This window comes from Nelumbo nucifera, chromosome 1 (genome assembly GCF_055504915.1).
Source record: "Nelumbo nucifera cultivar China Antique chromosome 1, China Antique-T2T, whole genome shotgun sequence".
Classification (NCBI taxonomy): Eukaryota; Viridiplantae; Streptophyta; class Magnoliopsida; order Proteales; family Nelumbonaceae; genus Nelumbo; species Nelumbo nucifera.
The window spans coordinates 83743239-83763397 of record NC_142649.1 but is presented as its reverse complement, the minus strand read 5'-3'; the positions used below and the strand labels follow the sequence as shown (position 1 = coordinate 83763397).

The 20159-nt window shown below is 43.8% G+C and overlaps 1 protein-coding gene across 1 annotated transcript; it reads right to left on the bottom strand.

Annotated features, from left to right (window-relative positions):
- Positions 1-5894: 5894 nt before the first annotated feature.
- On the bottom strand, positions 5895-6545 carry LOC148803499 (uncharacterized). The gene has a single exon (XM_088896346.1). It carries the CDS (start codon positions 6543-6545, stop codon positions 5895-5897), a length of 651 nt encoding a protein of 216 aa, XP_088752472.1.
- Between the last annotated feature and the right edge of the window lie 13614 nt (positions 6546-20159).

Below are 20159 nucleotides of genomic sequence, written 5' to 3'. Positions count from 1 at the left end.
ATAAATAAACTATTTATATATTTAAATATTTTAAAATAATTAATTGGTGAAATTTGAATATTAATTTTCAATATCTGTCAATATCAAATCGAATTTGGATATCAAATTTTCTAATCGGATTCAAATTCAGTATTGCTTGATTCAATTCAAATTCGATCCATTTACATCCTTGCCTGGATGTGAAGTCAAGGCAGGTATCAACATTATATTGTAATAAATATCTACATCTTCTATATTGACCCCTATATTGTATTTTTATGTAGTACATGATGTTTAAATCACATGTGAGAAACTTAATGTAAGACCTTTCATTGTAGTAATTAGTAAATCCCAAAGCTCCTTTTGTGTGAGGGGCTGGTTTATGTATAGGGTGCAGCTTTGCTCAAGAAATCTATTATTCAGTAGGGCTCCACATGTTTCCCTGCCACGTTTCCAACAGAGCCCTTGTTTTATATTGAATGATTGAGAAAGAAGATGAAGCTTCCAGTAGCCAGAATCACTTGGGGAAAGCTCGAAAAGTAGCACGGTATAGAGCATAGTTTGTTTGAAAGTGGATGGATAACAAACTAGAAAAGTCTAACACCATCTAGATGGGGGGAGGGCCGGAGGGGGGTGGTTTGGGGTTATAAAAGAATCTCACTTTTGGCCGACTGAGAATTGGTTTCAAGTTTCAATAGATTTTAGAAGCTACTGAGTTTGTATTTTGAATTTTTGTTTGTGGCATATTTCATGACACATTTGTGGAGAAAAACCTGAAAAGAAAATTTTATTGAGGTCTTGTATAAGGCCGAACCATGTTAAATCTCTTGAGTTGCTCTGTTTTTGTTTCTCTATTTGCCAATTGTTGGATTTGCCTCGTTCAAAAAAAGAGACATCTCTATGAATAAAGGTAAACCAATCTACGTTGTATCTTTTCTTGTGTTATCAGTCCATCAATTAGTGTTGCAAAGGAAATGCAATTCTGCATACAGAAGATGACATCTCCTCACATGGGATTGCACAAGAAGACACGCAAAGGAATTATCCTTCTTTCTGTCTCTTAATATAGATGGATAAGAAGACATAAGAAAAATGACTTATTCCCCATGAAGCATGGCTAAATCAGTCAATTCTGCTTCTTAAATTCTCTTTTTTTTTTTTTTTCCTACAGCATTCTAACTCTTGGCACCAAGTGCATTATATCAAGAAACAGCGTTAGAGAATAAAAACCTAATCATGGATCTCACCTAACAGTTTAAGCTTTTAAGTTGAATAGTTTCTTGAGATAGTATTAGAGTTTGTTTGACGGAGTATTTTCCACCCCATTTATAGTTAATTAAATTACAAGATATGGATGTAACTGTGCTTGTCCACACTTCAAGCCTGATGTGTTTTTGTGTGAGAGCGTGTTAGAGAATAACAACCAAACCTCACAATCTTGTAACCTATATTTCAAAGCTTTTTAGTCTCCATGGAGATAATTCAAGCAAATCGAGACAATATAGTCTTGTTAAACACGCAAATATATTTAATAAATAGAATAGTACTGTTCATCGTTTTAAAGAAACCAAATTCACATAAATTGGTGAAGAAACTAACAAGAAGCTTCCCCGTTGAATTTGTCTTAGCTTTCTTCATCATCGATCGTCTTGTTTTTCCTCTCTTGTCTGCATCAAGTTGGAACTTAATTTATAAAATATTCAAATGTTCCTTTTTTTTTTTTTTTTTGGGAGAAGAAGGGCAAGCTCGAGTATAATAAATTCATGCTTGAGTCATGGTCTCGTCTCAGCTGGCTTAGCTGATTGACATTCTGTTATCGACAATGGCCAATTTGTCTCTATAAATCATAATATCTCAGCTGAACAAGGGACCGAACCTCTATCCTGCTGGATAATGACATCATTTAATTTCTCTGTTGACAGTAATTGAGCTCCAGACTCCATATCCAAGACTCTAGAGCTCGTTCAAAAGTCATTGAATTTGTGTTTTCATATCCAGGCGCGGATTGGTAGGACAGACCCAGAGTGCAGAATCAACACCCAGTTTCTGTAGCCAAGCTTCATCCAGTTCCTTCCTGAAAATGACATTTTAGAGTCAATTTTCCTGAGAAGCTACGGTCACTACTGTTGTTGAGTTAGCATTTGATATTGAAAATTTCTTGGAATGTGATAGACTGATAGATTCGTTAGGGTGAAACTTCCTATCAAGTGATTGGTCGGTCCCACTATATATATATTCACGGATCATCACTTGCAGAAACTGAAGAATGTACAAGAATGCGATAGGTTGGACAGAAATAAAAGGTCTGGTGGAGGGAATGTCCCTACCAGGCGTGGGGGTGAAGCTGATGATGTAGTCCTCCCTCCCATGCAATCCATTGCCAACTTGTTTGGCCCCCAGATGGATTATCGCTTAATTAGCTTCAGTACGCGACTATTGAAGATTGATTCCACAGAAACAGATTTTGGGTTTCTTTGATTCGGCTTCAAGCCACCAAGAACCGATCCATGGACCATCGAGATTTAATTTTCATTGTGAGTGTAGGTCAGGGAGGGAGAAAGGAACCCAAATCCAACAAACTATCACTTACATCATTGCTTCATTGTGGCTGTCGAAGGGTCGGAGACAGATCATTCATAAATTTCGATGTGAATCTGATTAGATTATAGAGAGAGATAGAAAGGGTTGGTGATGAGAGGAAACAATTTGGGGATTCTCCAATTTCTGATATGGCATGGACGTGTTCTTGCTAGTAATATAGAAATTCCAAATGTGTTAATTTATTTGAAACCCTGAGGGAACACATAAAATGCCACTCCATCATCAATGTTTTAAAAACCTACCTGCTGATCCATTTTTGCCTCGAGAGGTTGCAGGTCACCAGGTTCGACCATCCGGATAAAATGGGTCAACAGTTCACAACTGGGTCGGACAGTTGTTGATCAAGCCAATGGATTTTGAGCAAATCCCAGATATTAGCAAAACCAAATCGAATCAAATAAAAAGGGGTTGAAAACACTGCTCAGCATTGTTCTTACTAAATGCTTTAAAAAAAAAAACCAAGTGGTTCGAAATCATTGATTCCTAAGAAATGAATATGAGAAATTGTTTATTCTTACTAGCTAATCCCAAATGATTAGAAACCAAGAAAAATAGTTCTAATGCCAAGGGGGTATCCAACCAATCTGTATGATTTCCTTCTCCAAAACAAAAAAACAAGCTTGGGTTTCCCTTGACGCTCAAATCAGCTCGGCAGGGTTCAGCTGAACCACCAAAATGACACCCCCCCTCCCTCTCACCTCACACCTCCTTGTCCTTTCCCTTCTCCCGGCCAAATGAAATATACTAAAGACAATCTCAGGCCATTCCCAAAAAGCCACCCCTTGGGCAGGTCTCTAGCTAAATAGGCTATCATGATTGTTGCTTTCTGACTTTCCAAGGCACATTTTGGACAATCTGAATTTGCAGAGTGGAAGGCCTAAAAAATGGTCCTCAACAGTCACCACTCAGGCTGGCCCAGCCCCAGTCTAGAGCAGGTTCTGCTTCCCGTTTTTATAGTATTGCCTAAGATTTCACAAACCAATGATGCCCACCAAACAGGTTTGTCTTGATTCATATTATCAATAAATAAAGTTGGCAATCGATTTAATTCCAACAACACATTTAAACTTCAACACTGAGAAGATATGCAGATAACACGTCATATGTAGGCATTCCTTCACGGCAAAACAACAATAGAAAACTATGAAGAAGCAAGAGCTAGTCATGCCTGTTAGAGGATTTGATACATAAGAAAAATGCAAAATGAGAAAGGATATTAAAACAAATTTAAGAGCACTTTGGTAGTTTTACAACAAATTGTATTATTCAAAGTAGTAAACTGATCTGGGGTGGGGACAGTGCTGGATGCTTAGCAATTTTGTAAGTTTTCTATCAACAAATTTAGCAAACCCATCTCTGTTAAGGCAATAGCTAAACTAGTACCAAATCCCTTAGGCCATTTATCTATTTTTATTAAAGAAAATAATTCAGAAAGTATTTTCCATTGTCATCCAGTGGGGAGTGGGGACTATTTGTTGCAGAGCAATCACGGCATGGCCAGAACCTTAAGCTAGCATCCCCTTTAACATATAAGAATAGAGTAATGTGATGAACAAGCAAGAACTAATTAGCTAATTGATCCATTTGCAAATTTTATCCAATTGTTACTAATTAATAAGTAATTTAGTAGTTAATTATATAGAAGAAACAAGGTGGAGTTGTGGGTACAATTACATATAAGGATGTTAGTTGGGTTATAATTAACTAACTTTTGGATTGCTTACCAATAATAGAGACTAATTTTTGAATTGAAGAAAAAGGGTCCATTGTGTGCAGCCTCATCTCCACTTGTAAGCAACGAACTCTTTTTAATATAGAGAAACTAGTTTTTTGTTATGGGCTTTTCTGGTAAGAAATTTAATTAAAACCTATTTTTGTTTAATGTGCAGAAATTACAAATTAAAGGCCACCTATTTTATTAATATAATAATTGATTTTCTTCACAAAATTTCTTACAATTTTGCAATGATGGTAAATGATGATGTGCGATCTAGGAACTCCTAGCTCGAGGATTGCCTGGCGTACTTACGTGGTGAGCTGGATCAAACTGCAAAATAGGGATCAGAATGACTGGGGTGGATGACCCGGGGATGTCACTCCGATGCTTAAGTCAGTATTCTTGTTGTGGTTGCGAGCTAAAGTTTGAGTGCTAGAGAGTTTGAATGTAAGTAATCGCGCGTACCTAGACCTTGGAGGGATTGATGCCCTTATATAGCTGAGCTATCATGGATCTCCCGAAACGGTTCCGGGATCTGCGGCTTGAGTGGATGAGATCCGTTTCTGCTTTAGTCGGGGAGTAACATATCAGTCAATGAAGTTTATCGTCGCCGCCCGATCCGGGCGGGGAGAGGATAAGGCCTACCGTTACACGACGTGATCCCGTGATATTCAGAGACTGCTAGGAAGCTTCCGGAATTGATTACGTGTCACTTCGGTTCCTGGGCCCTGAACTTGATTAGGCGTCGAGGTGACTCTATGCCGAGGTGACTTTATGCTGAGGTGGTGTTATGCTGAAGTGGCATTATGCCGAGGTGACCTTATGCCGAGGTGGTGGAACATCCGAACTCTGTAAACTACTGACTAGGCTCCCCTTGCTGAGTTGTCATTCTATGGGCATATTGGGTCCACGTGACCTTTACTTACTAGGTCATGCCAAATTACCCCTCATCAATTGTCCCCCACTCCTTGTACCAAGGGTCTTGACCCGGCGCGGGGAGTTCATGACGAGCCTAGGTGGATTTGGCACGAAGTCCAGGTGATGTGGAGGGCGAATCATTGGTCAGACCTGTTCGACAATTCGGCTCAACTAGGAAGTGACCCAGATCGCATATTAGGTACGCGCGGACGTCAAGCCGATTATAGTCTTCGCAGACATCAAAACGCACGCTAAACTGATTTCAACCTCGGGAGGCGTGCAACCGGTTTTCCTAGGAGCTGTTAGATCGTGTCAATCTTGATCGTTGATTCCCGGATATACTGGTTATAAATAGGGGCCAAAGGGCCCATTTTCTTCACCACAAATCTGCAAATCCAAAGTCCTTAAGGTCGCATTCAAGTATCCCTATTCGGTGTCAGCTATTTCTAGGTCCGAGGTCGCCTCACTTTCTTCGGCCTTCTTTTGGTAAGTCCGTCTCCCTTTGCTTTTTGATTTCATTGTCCTTTCTGTTAGCATGTCTAAACTTAGCTTAGATAGTCTTCTAGATGGGGGCGGCGAGTCTGCTAGGTTTGAGGTGGGCACCTCGGCACAGACCGCGGAGCCTCATCCTGTCAAGGTGGGCAATATATACTATTCACATGCTTCACATACATGCATGTCAAGCCATTAATGTGGGTGTATACATGTGCCATACTATATCGCATTTCTTGACAAACTCGAGTGCGTCTTCCTTCATTGTGGGCCAGTAGTAGCTCTGTCTTAATGCCTTTTGGGCGAGGGCTCTACCCCCCAAGTGTCCTCCGCATAAACCTTCATGGATATCGCGAAGTACGAGATCAACTTCTGAGGGTCGTAGACTGCGTAGGTAGGGGAACGTGAAGGATCTCCTGTAAAGCCATTCATCTATGAGGACGTATCGGGCAGATTGACGCTCTACCCTCCGAGTTGCATTGCGCTCTACAGGTAGGGTCCCGTGGAGTAGATAATCAATGAGCGGGTCAATCCAGCTCGGTTCCGCTTGCAACACAGGAGAGACATCTTCTGCCCCCTCGAGAATGCTGGGTTGAGGAAGGTCCTCTATGTACATAGTCCACATAGTGTTGTCGCTCGTGCTTGCTAGTCGTGATAAAGCGTCGGCCTCAGCGTTCTTGGACCTCGGGATTTGCTTGATGAAGCAAGAATTGAAGCTTGGTAGAATCTCTCTGACTTTGTAGGCTGCCATAGTCGAGTCACGAGCTTCATAGTCAATATTGACTTGGTTAACCACTAGTTGAGAATCGCTGCAGACAATTAGGTGCTTCGTTCCCATTTCCTTTGCTAAGTTGAGCCCGACAATTAGCGCCTCATTCTCTGCCTCGTTGTTCGACGCCTTGAATCCGAATCGGAGAGCATACTCTAACTTCACCTCGCTTGGGCTGTACAGTATCAGTCCCGCACTGCTTCCTCACTGGTTGGATGAGTCGTCAACGTGGAGAATCTAGGGCTCCTCGTCCCAGGTCGGTACTGCTCTGACCGGGACCGGCGCTGCACTGGTTGACGCCTCCCACGTGCGAGCGGGCTCAGTTAGTTCAAGGGCTGGTGTACTGAACGTGCATTTTGCTACGAAGTCTACCAAGACTTGGGCTATGATTGCTGGCCGTGGCTCGAACTGGATGTCGTATTCGCTAAGCTCGATGGACCATTTCGTCAATCTCCCGGACACCTTGGGCTTAAGTAGGATGTGCCTCAGAGGTCTATCTGTAAGGATGACGATGGTATGGGATTGGAAGTATGGGCGTAATTTTAGAGCTGCTACAATAACGCGTATGCCAGCTTCTCGATGTCGGGGTATCTGGTTTTTGCATCCTACAACACTTTATTTACATAGTAGATGGGTCATTGAACCCTGTCTACCTCTCTGATTGGTACCGAGCTGAATACCTCATCACTCACGGAGAGGTACAACTTCAACACATCTCCTTCCTCAAGTCGGGTTCATTCGAAAGTCTCATTCTTTTTAAATGCCTTAAAAAAGGGGAGGCACCGACCTACTGATTTAGACATAAACCAGTTTAAGGCAGCTACCTGGCCAGTTAGTCGTTGCACCTCCTTGACTTTATAGGGTGGTCGCATAGCTTTGATTTTGTCCGGGTTTGCTTCGATGCCATGTTGGTTTACTATATAACCGAGGAACTTGCTCGACGTAATGCCGAAGACACATTTATTTGGATTTAACTTCATATTATATTTCCTTAAAATTTGAAAAACAACATCTAAATCGTAAGTTTAAGATCTACAAAATCGGGTTTTCATGACCATGTTGTCAACGTAACACTCCACTTTATTGCCAATCAAAGGTTCAAAAATTTTGTTTACAAGTCGCTGGAAAGCTGCTCCAGCGTTTTTCAAACCAAACGGCATAACTTTATAATAGTATAGCCCAAGTTCGGATACAAAAGCAATTTTGTCTTGGTCAACTGTGTCCATCCTAATTTTATTGTAGCTGGAGTAAGCGTCCATGAAGCTCAGCAACTCGTGCCTGAGGTTGTTGGGTCTCAACGGAGCCTGGGTGGCCATCTAACGTTAGAGGAGTCTTTGATGGCCATTAGGATCTCTCCTCGCTTCGTGTTCAGGGGTGTATAGTTTGTTCTCTCCACTAGCGGGGTCCTGGAACGCCCACCCGACCTATAACTTCGCGAGGGGGATTTACTCGTCGAGCTCGGGGACTTGATTCTTCACTTGGGGGACTTGCTTTTTTTTCCTTTTCTTGCTGCTCGTTCCTTCTTCCTCTCTCTTCCACTTTTCTCCTGGCTGGTTGTCGGTTTTTTGGTTTATCTCTTCTTTTGTGCTGATAAACTGATCGGCTAACTTGAGGAACTCGGTGATGTTCTTTGTCTTGTTAGCCACGGCGTGCCACTTGAACTCTTTGTGGGTGATTCCTTTGCGCACTACGGTGAAACGTACTGTTGGGTCAAGGTCCGGTATCTGCAGGCATGTCTCGTTGAAGCGCTTGATGTAGCTTTGAATTGACTCTACTTCCCTCTGCACCACGTTTAGAAGGCTCTCCTGTGACTTCGGGCACTTCTTACTAGTGATGAAGTGGGCCATAAACATATTCGCAACCTGCACCAAGCTTCTGATGGAACCCGATGCGAGATTTTTGTACCAGGTTCAAACTACTCCTCTGAATGTGGTGGAGAAAGCCACGCACATACAAGCTTCGCCGGCCCCGGTGAGATGCATCTGGAAGTGGAATGCGTCTACATGATCGTTAGGGTAAAAGGACCCGTCATACTTGTCTAGATGTGGCACCTTGAAATCTTTCGGCATCGGGGCCACTAGGAGCTTGGGTGATAGGTGGGAAGGCCGACTCAAAAGAGCTGGCGTTATTCCTGTGGCCCCCGAGCTCACCTCCTCTCTTTCTCGACCTTGATCTGTTGGATGGTTAGGCTTCGCTGGTGGATCATTCCTTGCTGATGAATGGCGGGTCTTGCGACGTCGCCTTTGCTGCTTCTTTGGTGGAGCGGCATTTGTACTGCTAGCCTTTGTGTTGTCAGGTGCATCGATCTTACTCCAAATAGTTGGGCGAGGTGGTTCAGAGATTTTCCTCGCCGCTTCCTCTTCATCGCGTGCTCAGTGTTGGCTGTTGCGTGGATTCGAGGGGTCTCTTCTCGAGCTCGTGCCTCGGGCCCCGAGCTGACGATCTCCATGTGAAACTTGCTGACTGTGCCTCTCGGGCTGGTTGGGTTCGGGCCTATCCCCTGGGCTCTCTCTTCGGGAAGCAGGAGGAGTACGTCGGTTGCCTACTGTACCCCGTGACGGGGTCCGTCTCGAGGGAGGGACCGGTACCTGCGAAGTTCTCTCCCCGTTGGGGGGAGACTGGCAGACGTTCTGGTTCTGGATTTGCCCTTGATGATGCTTTATCGACTGGCTTGGTTGCAGTGGTAGGAACTTCTATTGATATTGTTAGTTAAAATAGACTGCTGAAACTGTTGGATCTGCTACATTTGGATCTTCATTGTTTGAATGCTCTAGACGACGTCATTGAACTGGGAGTGCCCGACCCCAGGGGGAATCACGGAAGGCTCCAAGAACATGGCGTTCACCTGGGGGAGCGGGACACTCACCTGTTGGGTAGTGTGTGGCATAGACAGTGATGGGGCCCTAGAGGCGGTCAGAGGAATGGTGAACTGACCAATGGTCACCGAGGATCCTTGGGGAGCGACTATCTGCTGCTCTTGCCCCCTAGTAATGTTCATGCTACTCTTTTCGTTGTGGCTGAATGATGCCATTGAGGTTGAAAGTGAGTCCGAGACTGTAAATAGAATTGGGATGGCCTTTTGATTGGTTCCCATAGGCGGCACCAATTGATGATGCACGATCTGGGAGCTCCTAGCTGGAGGATTTTCTAGGCGTACTCGCGTGGTGAGCTGGATCAAACTACAAAACTGAGATCAGAGTGACTGGGGTGGATGACCCGGGGAGGTCTCTTCGATTCTTAATTCAGTATTCTTGTTGTGGTTGTGAGCTAAAGTTTGAGTGCTAGAGAGTTTGAATGTAAGTAATTACGAGTACCCGGACCCTAAAGGGATTGATGCCCTTATATAGCTGAGCTATCATGGATCTCCCGAAACGGTTCCGGGATTTGCGGCTTGAGTGGATGAGATCCGTTTCTGCTTTAGTCGGGGAGTAACGTATCAGTCAATGAAGTTTATCGTTGCCGCCCGATCCAGGCGGGGAGAGGATAAGGCCTGTCGTTACGTAGCGTGATCCCGTGATATTTGGAGTCTGCTGGGAAGCTTTTGTAATCAATTACGTGTCACTTCGGTTCCTGGGCCCCGAACTTGATTAGGCACCGAGGTGACTCTATGCCGAGTTGACCTTATGCCGAGGTGACCTTATGCTGAGGTGGTGTTATGCCGAAGTGGCATTATGCCGAGGTGACCTTATGCCGAGGTGGTGGAACATCCGAACTCTATAAACTGCTGACTAGGCTCCCCTTGCTAAGCTGTCATTTTACAGGTAGATTGCGTCCACGTGACCTTTACTTACTAGGTCGTGCCAAATTACCCCTCACTCCTTGTGCCAGGGGTCCTGACCCGGTGCGAGGAGTTCATGACGAGCTTAGGTGGATTTGGCACGAAGTCTAGGTGATGTGGAGGGCGTATTGTTGGTCGGACATGTTTGACAGTTCGGATCAACTAGGAAGTGATTCCCAGATATACTGGTTTTCCTAGGAGTTGTTGGATCGTGTTGATCTTGAGTGTTGATTCCCGGATATACTGGTTATAAATAGTGGCCAAAGGGTCCATTTTCTTCGCCACAAATCTGTGAATCCAAAGTCCTTATGGTCGCGTTCAAGTATCCTATTTTGGTGTCAACTATTTCTGGGTCCGAGGTTGTCTTGCTTTCTTCGGTCTTCTTTTGGTGAGCCTGTCTCCCTTTGCTTTTTAATTTCGTTGTCCTTTCCGTTCACATGTCTAGCCTTAGCTTAAATAGTCTTCAAGATGGGAGCGGCGAGTCCACTGGGGCTGAGGTGGGCACCTCGGCACAGACCGTGGAGCCTCATCCTGTCGAGGTGGGCACTATATACGATTCACATGCTTCACATACATGCATGTCAAGCCAAGTCAGGCCATCAATGTGGGTGTATACATGCGCCATACTATATCGCATTTCTTGACAAGCTCGAGTGCGTCTTCCTTCATTGTGGGCCAGTAGTAGCTCTACCTTAATGCCTTTTGGGCGAGGGATCTACCCCCCAAGTGTCCTCCGCATAAACCTTCATGGATATTGTGAAGTACGAGATCTGATTCTGAGGGTCGTAGGCAACATAGGTAGGGGAGCATGAAGGATCTCCTGTACATTCGTCAGTCTATGAGGACATATCGGGCTGATTGGCGCTCTACACTCCGAGTTGCCTTGTGCTTTGCAAGTAGGGTCCCATGGAGCAGATAATCAATGAGCGGGTCAATCCAGCTCAGTTCCGCTTGCAACACAGGAGCGACCTCTTCTGCCCCCCCGAGAATGCTGGGTCGAGGAAGGTCCTCTATGTACACAGTTTGCATAGTGTTGTCGCTCGTGCTTGCTAGTCGTGATAAAGCGTCGGCCTCAGCGTTCTCAAACCTCGGGATTGGCCTGATGAAGCAAGAATTGAAGCCTGGTAGAATCTCACTGACTTTGTAGGCTGCCATAGTCGAGTCACGATCTTCATAGTCATCGTTGACTTGGTTAACCACCGGTTGAGAGTCACTACAGACAATGAGGTGCTTCGTTCCCATTTCTTTTGCTAAATTGAGCCCGACAATTAGCGCCTCATACTCTCCCTCGTTGTTCGACGCCTTGAATCCGAATCGGAGAGTGTACTCTAACTTCACCTCGCTTGGGCTATACAGTATCAGTCCCGCATTGCTTCCTCGCTAGTTGGGTGAGTCATCAACGTGGAGCATCTAGGGCTCCTTGTCTCAGGTTGGTACTGCTCTGACCGGGACCGGCGCACTAGTTGACACCTCCCACGTGCGAGCGGGCTCAGTTAGTTCAGGGACCGGTGTGCTGAACGTGCATTTTGATACAAAGTCCGCCAAGACTTGGGATTTGATTGCTGGCCGTGGCTCAAACCGGATGTCGTATTCGCTAAGCTCGATGGACCATTTCGTCAATCTCCCGGACACCTCAGGCTTAAGTAGGATCTGTCTCAGAGGTCTATCCGTAAGGACGACGATGGTATTGGTTTGGAAGTATGGGCGTAATTTCTTAGCTACTACCACTAACACGTACGCCAGCTTATCGATGTCGGGGTATCTAGTTTCTGCATCCTACAACACTTTATTTACATAGTAGACGGGTCATTGAACCTGGTCTACCTCTCTTATTAATACCGAGCTGACTACCTTGTCACTCACAGAGAGGTACAACTTCAACACATCTCCTTCCTCAGGTCGGGTTAAAACTAGGGCTATACTTAGGTACCTTTTCAACTCGTCAAACGCGAGTTGGCACTCTTCAGTCCATTCGAAAGTCTCATTCTTTTTAATTGCCTTAGAAAAGGGGAGGCACCGACCTGCCAATTTAGAGATAAACCAGTTTAATGCAGTTACCTGGCCAGTTAGTCGTTGCACCTCTTTGACTTTCTGGGGTGGTTGCATAGCCTTGATTTTGTCCGGGTTTGCTTTGATGCCACGTTGGTTTACTATATAACCGGGGAACTTGCTCGACGTAACGCCGAAGACACATTTATTTGGATTTAACTTCATATTATATTTCCTTAAAATTTGAAAAACAACATTTAAATCGTAAATTAAAGATCTAGAAAACTGGGTCTTCACGACCATGTCGTTTACGTAATACTCCACTTTATTGCCAATCAAAGGTTCAAAAATTTTGTTTACAAGTCACTGGAAAGTTGCTCCAGCGTTTTTCAAACCAAACGACATAACTTTATAATAGTATAGCCCAAGTTTGGTTTCAAAAGCAGTTTTGTCTTGGTCAGTTGTGTCCATCCTAATTTGATTGTAACAGGAATAGGCATCCATGAAACTCAACAACTCGTGCCATGAGGTCATGTCTAATAGGCAGTCAATTCTATGCAGGGGGAAGAAATCCTTTGGGCAGACTTTGTTCAGGTCGGTGTAGTCGACGCACATGCGCCACTTGCCATTGGCTTTCTTCACGAGCACTTGGTTTGCGATCCAGCTCGGGTAGTGGACCTCCCTGATGAAGTCTACGGTGAGGAGCTTCCCGACCTCTTCATTGACTACCCTCCACCGCTCTGGGGTGAGGTTGCGCTTTCTTTGTGTGACTGGCCTAATAGTTGTGTTCGGAGCGGTTCGCTTACTAGTGCACCGATCTGGAGAGTCCTGGTCGGTTCGGTCTCAGACACCGGTATGTGGACCGTCTCTTCTATTGGGGTAGCTCACTTCTCATTATTGTCTGTTGGTCGCTACAGTTCGATGTCTTCTACCAATTTTGCCTTTGATGGCAGCCACATAACACCTCCGGGACTCGATCTGGTCGCCTCGTACTATCCGTACTCCGTAATCCGTTGGGAACTTAATCACAAGATAGTAAGTTGACACTATTGCGCATAGAACATGCGTGATAGGCTGACCTATTATTGCGCTGTAGGGGGATGGAGTCATGACCACCAAAAATGTGTGCTCGACCGGACAATATTTGGCCACGTGCCCGCCTCCACTGGTATTGTAATGCGACCTATAGGCCTAACGTCCTCTCCGCTGAACCCTACTAGTGGGGCATCTACTGGTATTAGATCGCTCTGCTGTAGTTGCAACTTGTCAAAGGTTCCCTTGAAGAGGATATCGATTGAACTGCCTGAGTCCACCAAGATCTGCTTTACTTCAAAGTTATTGATGATCATCTTCACGACCAGGGCGTCGTCATGAGTATACTGAATCCCACGGGCATCATCGTCGGTAAAGTAGATTGGTTCTTCGATCCGAGGTCACTTGGGTGGGTTTTTGCTTCATGCTTCAGTTCTCGGACTGACATTTTCCCGGCTACTAGTGTGCACCCCGCTACAATAGATCCTCCAGTGATTATATTAATCACCCTGCGGATCGGTCTTTCTTCTAGTAGCGAGCGAGGTGGCTGCTCGTTTTGTTTACTGCTCTCTGGGGCGTCTTTTTTTTGATCTCCCTATTGGCTCTCCTATTCTTTTTCTTCACGCAAAATGTACTTCTTCGAGTACCAATGGCGAATTAGATCTTCGATCTCATTGCGGAGGTTTCTATAGTATTTTGTGTTGTGACCATGGTCCCAAGGAAAGTGACAATAGACGTTCGGGTTCCTGGTCGTTGGGTCTCCACGGAGTCTTTGATGGCCATTAGGATCTCTCCTTGCTTCGCGTTCACGGGTGTATAGTTCGTCCTCTCCACTGGCGGGGTCCTGGAACGCTGACCCGATCTATAACTTTGCGAGGGGGACTTACTCCTTGAGCTCGGGGACTTGCTTCTTCGCTTTGGGGAATTGCTTTTTTTCCTTCTCTTACTGCTTGTTCCTTCTTCGTCTTTTCTCCTAGCTGGTTGTCGGTTTTCTGGTTTATCTCTTCTTCTATGCTGGTAAACTAATCGAGCAACTTGAGGAACTCGGTGATGTTCTTTGGCTTGTTGGCCACGGCGTGCCACTTGAACTCTTTGTGGGTGATTCCTTTGCGCACTGCTACTGTGAGACGTACTGCTGGGTCAAGGTCCGGTATCTGCATGCATGTCTCGTTGAAGCGTTTGATGTAGCTCCAAATTGACTCTCCTTCCCTCTGCACCACGTTCAGAAGGCTATCCTGTGACTTCGGGCACTTCTTACTAGTGATGAAGTGGGTCGTAAACATATCCGTGAACTGCACCCAGCTTCTGATGGAACCCGATGCGGGATTTTTGTACCAGGTTCGAAGTACTCCTCTGAATGTGGTGGAGAAAGCCATGCACATACAAGCCTCGTCGGCCCTGGTGAGATGCATCTGGGACTGGAATGCGTCTACGTGATCGTTAGGATTAAAGGACCCATCATACTTGTCTAGAGGCAGCACCTTGAAATCTTTTGGCATCAAGGCCGCTAGGAGCTCGGGTGATAGGGGGAAGGCCGGCTCAAAAGAGTAGGCGTTGTTTCTGTGGCCACCGAGTTCACCTCCTCTCTTTCTCGACCTTGATCTGTTGGATGGCTGGGCTTCGCTGGTGGATCATTTCTTGCTGATGAACGGTGAGTCTTGCGACATCGCCGCTACTGCTTCTTTGGTGGAGCAGCATTTGTACTGCCAGCCTCTATGTTGTCAAGTGCTTCGATCTTACTCCGAATAGTAGGGCGAGGTGGTTCAGAGATTTTCCTTGTTGCTTCCTCTTCGTCGCGCGCTCGGTGTTGGCTGTTGCGTGGATCCGAGGGGTCTCTTCTCGAGCCCGTGCCTCGGGCCTCGAGTTGATCTCCATGAGAAACTTGCTGACTGCACCTCTCTGGATGGTTGGGTTCGGGCCTATCCATTGAGCTCTCTCTTCGGGAAGCAGGGGGAGTATGTCGGTCACCTATTGTACTCCACGACGGGGTCTGTCTCGAGGGAGGGACCGGTACCTACGAAGTTCTCTCCTCATGGAGGGGGGGGGGGAGACTGGCGGACGTTCTAGTTCTGGATTTGCCCTTGATGATGGTTTGTCAGCTGGCTTAGTTGCAATGGTGGGAACTTCTACTGATATTGTTGGTAAAAATAGTACTGTTGAAACTACTGGATTTGCTGCATTTGGATATGTATCGTTCGAACGCTCTGGACGAGGTCGTTGAATTGGGAGTGCTCGACCCTAGGGGGAATCATGGAAGGCTCCAAGAACATGGCGTTCACCTGGGGGAGCGGGACACTCACCTGTTGGGTAGTGTGTGGCACATACAGTGATGGGACCCTGGAGGCGGTCAGAGGAATGGTGAACTGGCCGATAGTCCCCGAGGATCCTTGGGGAGCGACTATCTGCTGCTCTTGCCCCCTAGTAATGTTCATGCTACTCTTTCCGTTGTGGCTAGATGATGCCATTGAGGTTGAAACTAAGTCTGAGACTATAAATAGAATTGGGATGACTTTTCGAGTGGTTTCCACAGACGGCGCCAATTGATGATGCGCGATCTGGGAACTCCTAACTGGAGGATTGTTTGGGCATACTTGCGTGGCGAGCTGGATCAAACTGCAAAATAGGGATTAGAGTGACCTGGGTGGATGACCCGGGGAGGTCGCTCCAATGCTTAAGTCAGTATTCTTGTTGTGGTTGCGAGCTAAAGTTTGAGTGCTAGAGAGTTTGAATGGAAGTAATCGCGCGTACCCGGACCCTGGATGGATTAATGCCCTTATATAGCTGAGCTATCATGGATCTCCCGAAACGGTTCCGGGATCTGCGACCTGAGTGGATGAGATCCGTTTCCGCTTTAGTCAGGGAGTAACGTATCAGTCAATGAAGTTTATCGTCGTTGCCCGATACGGGTGGGGAGAGGATAATGCCTGCCGTTACGCGGCGTGATCCCGTGATATTTGGAGTCTATTGGAAAGCTTCTTGAATTGATTACGTGTCATTTCGGTTCTTCGGCCCCGAACTTGATTATGCGCTGATGTGATTCTATGCTGAGTTGACCTTATGCCGATGTGACTTTATGTCGAGGTGGTGTTATGCTGAAATGGCATTATGTCAAGGTGACTTTATGCTAAGGTGGTGGAACATCCGAACTCTGTAAACTGCTGAGTAGGCTCCCCTTGCTGAATTATCATTCTACGGGCAAATCGCGTCTACGTGACCTTTACTTACTAGGTAATGCCAAATTACTCCTCATGAGTAAATTTCATCCTTAATATTAATGATAGTATTATCCTTAAATTCTTCTCATCTCTCCTCTAATAGATTTTGCATTTTATCCTTTCTCTCTTATTTTCATATGATTTAATGTATAAATCTCCAAACGAACAACAAAAGACTATGAAGGCCCCCTTACGCCTTGCACTTGGAGGGATAAACCATGTTAAGAAACCTACCAAGGAAAAATGTATATATAAGGGACAGTAAAAACAAATGTAGGTGAAGATTATTAGAGTGGAAAGAGGATAAACTAAGATAAAAAAAAATGAAATTTATTATTAGGGAAAATTTTCAATTAATAACTTATATTTTGGTTCGAATAACAATTTGATCCTTAAACAATTCCTTAAACGAATTTTTGGAATGCAACACTGTATTTGTTGTTAAGGGACCATCAATCAGTGTGACATCATATGTGAATTAAATAATTAGAAAATACGAAAATTACCCTTATTGATAATTTTTGGATCATTTTATCCTTTGTCTTTAAGCAAATAAAAGAGGGGAGAAAAGGCTTTTTCATCTTTAACTTCCTATTGCCTTAGCAATTTACACCATAAACCATAAGTCTCCGGCATTGATCTCAACCACGCTAACATTAATGGGTATCTCCCTCCCGAGCTTGGCCTCTTAATGGATTTGGCTCTTTTCCACCTCAACTCCAACCATTTCTGCGGCATCGTCCCAGATACCTTCGGTGTCTCAAGTTGTATACGAGCTCGATCTCAGCAACAACCGCTTCGTCGGTCGGTTCCCTAACGTTGTCCTGTCACTCTCTTCGCTCAAATACTTGGATCTTCACTTCAATGGCTTCGAGGGATCCATCCCTTTCGGTCTCTTTGATAAGGACCTCGATGCCATCTTCCTTAATGACAGCCACTTCGGCAGTTGCAATAATCGCGGCAGTTGCATCCCCAACAGCATTGGCAAGATAGTTCACACCCCGAACGACATCATTCTCATGAAGGACAAAATAACCTTGTAATAAGTCGATAAAACAACTCTTGTAGTAAGTTACATAGAAAATGGATAGAAACAAAATAGCAATAAAAAAAAAAAACCTTGTTCGTCTTCTCCGACAATGATAGGATTAAAATCACTTCTAATGGTGGAAAATGCACTCTGTTCCAATGATATTTTTCCAATAAAATGGTGAATATCTTCATATGATGGTCTTTGGTGTTTTCCCGTCGATTTCAGTTTTTTTCCGGCGGCATATTCCGCTTATCAGCACCAGCAAGGAGAATTTATCTCTTCTGAATGTTAGAGTAGTGAATAGTGGTTCCCACTTGTAGAGAAAGATGGTTATTTTGAAAATGAATCAAACTGGGCTATTGAAAATGCGATGGGCAATGCGTTGGTTACTAGTACGGACTACCACCACCATCACCACTATTCAATGCCCTTTAATTTTCTTACTGATAAGTAAGATTGTTGTCAAAGAAAAAAAAGATTGAACATTCAGATTGGGTTGAACCAGCTGTATTTGACCCTTTACTGATTCGAAATAGGTACCCAATTCGAAGACAGTTCAACTTCAACCTGCTCTTTTGTTCTTAAGCTTATTTCAAAGCCATGCCATTTAAGTCGAACCTATCTATGCAAATATGTTTTTCCCTTAAAATGTTTTAAGATAAGTAAGAATTAAGACAAAATATAAATACTGCACAAATCTAACACTGAAAGGATCAGAAGTCATATTATACTACTCAAGATTAACTACCAAGAGATACTTGAAAGCAATAAACCACCATCACCACCACCACCATCATCATCATTATCTAAGCCTGAGGGGTGCACTGCATGATTCCCATTTGGCCATTCCATTCTGTTTAGTATTTTAAGGTTCTTTATATTATGCATCAGAAACGTTGATTTTATTTGTTTTAGCAAAGCAAAATCGTACACATTGGAACAAGTGTTGGAAAAATTAGAGTATAAATCCCGTAAGATGAGGAAATTAAAAAGGATAGATGACAAAACTAACAATAGAATTATAAAAAGTAGCTGAATCTATCCAAACTTATACAAAATAGCTCTAATAAGTGATGGATTGAAAGATTCCATTAAAGAGGGGGTTATACTTGGCTCCTACCACATCGGACGACATGCAATAAACCTTAAAACCTAAACCAAAACCTTGATTTTAAATCTTAAACCTTAAAAATCTAAACTCTAAACCCTTAAAATCTTAACCCTAATCCTAAATCTTAAATGCTAAACCCTTAAACCTTAATTCTAAATCCTAAATCTAAACTTTAGATTTTTAATTTATAAATCCTAAGTCTTAAACCCTAAATACAAAAAAAAGGAGTAGGATGCATGTCCACCATAGTTGTAAGAGCCAAGTATTTTCTTAAAAAGTGAGCGTGATGTGCTCAAAAGTCAAAACCCCTGTAATTAAGATACAGCTTGGTTGAGCTGGGTGCAATGACGATGAACAAGAAAACAGACAAACAAAAGAGCAAAATAGTGGGATCCATGGAAATAATAATGGGGTTCCCATCCTTTTGATATGGGAAAGGTGGCAAGTAAAAAGGAGCCAAAATGTTTTACTTTTACAATTCTTATGGCCATAAAGGCCATAATACATTGCTCATCTCGGCTACCGAGGTCTTGGGAGGGGTGAATTGACATGAACGCAACCTCTGCAATTGACATGGACAAGGTAGCCATTTTCAAGCTCCAAATCCTCATCATCAGCCTAAGATTTGCTTTCACCCAGTAATGCCTCCTAAATTATACCTTTTTCCTTTCTCATTTATTAATTTGATCTATCTCTTTATTTCTTTAATCACCAGCTAATTACTTTTCTTAATTAGTATAACTAATCATCTTTTCTCTTTGTCTCTCACAATAAACTTTGAACTTAATCTTCAATTGTGTGATCAGTAAAATAGTTTAAAGCTCTACAACTAGTGAAGTACAAATACATAAGCTAGTTGGATCCAAACCAGCTTGCAATGCCAGTCCACCAACGGCATGCATTAATTGGGCAGAATGTCTAACCACAGTTTGCATGATTTTTCACTCATAAATAAATAAATAACTAAAAGAAGTTTTTCATGGGTTTTAGTACTCTTTTTTAATATATCCTTGTTAATCTATCCTTGGTTTGGTTTTTTAAATTATAATAGGAGAGACTTTAGAATATTTCACATAGATTCCTTCATAGAGGATTGATTGGAGGGAAACATAAGCAAAGAGGTTATAAACAATATCTTTATTGTGTTCAATTAATACCCTAAGATTAAACACTTGCAAAAATATTTATTTACAAAAAAAAAAAGAAAAAATTGTGAGGTTGTACCCAAAAAATAATAAATAATACCCCTCAGTGGATTGGAATGAAAGATTTCTTTCAAATATTTTATTGATCCTACCACAAAGGATTTGAGTCCACAAGTCCCACAAGAATGGGGAAATAGGTACCCTTATGAGAGAGAGATAGAGAAGGTTTTTAGGAAAAGGTAAGGTGGAGTTGGAGGAGAGAGAAAGATAGTGGTCCTACAAAGAGATATGGTCAGTGAGGCGGGGGCTGAAGCCACGGGCGGTCAAAGCGGAGGAAGGATGAGAGATTGATGAGAATGAGATGATTTATTATTTTCCTA

Bases quoted from the DNA above. Each gene is read 5' to 3' on its own strand.
- LOC148803499 (XM_088896346.1), bottom strand. From the start codon at position 6,545: ATGGGAACGAAGCACCTAATTGTCTGCAGCGATTCTCAACTAGTGGTT.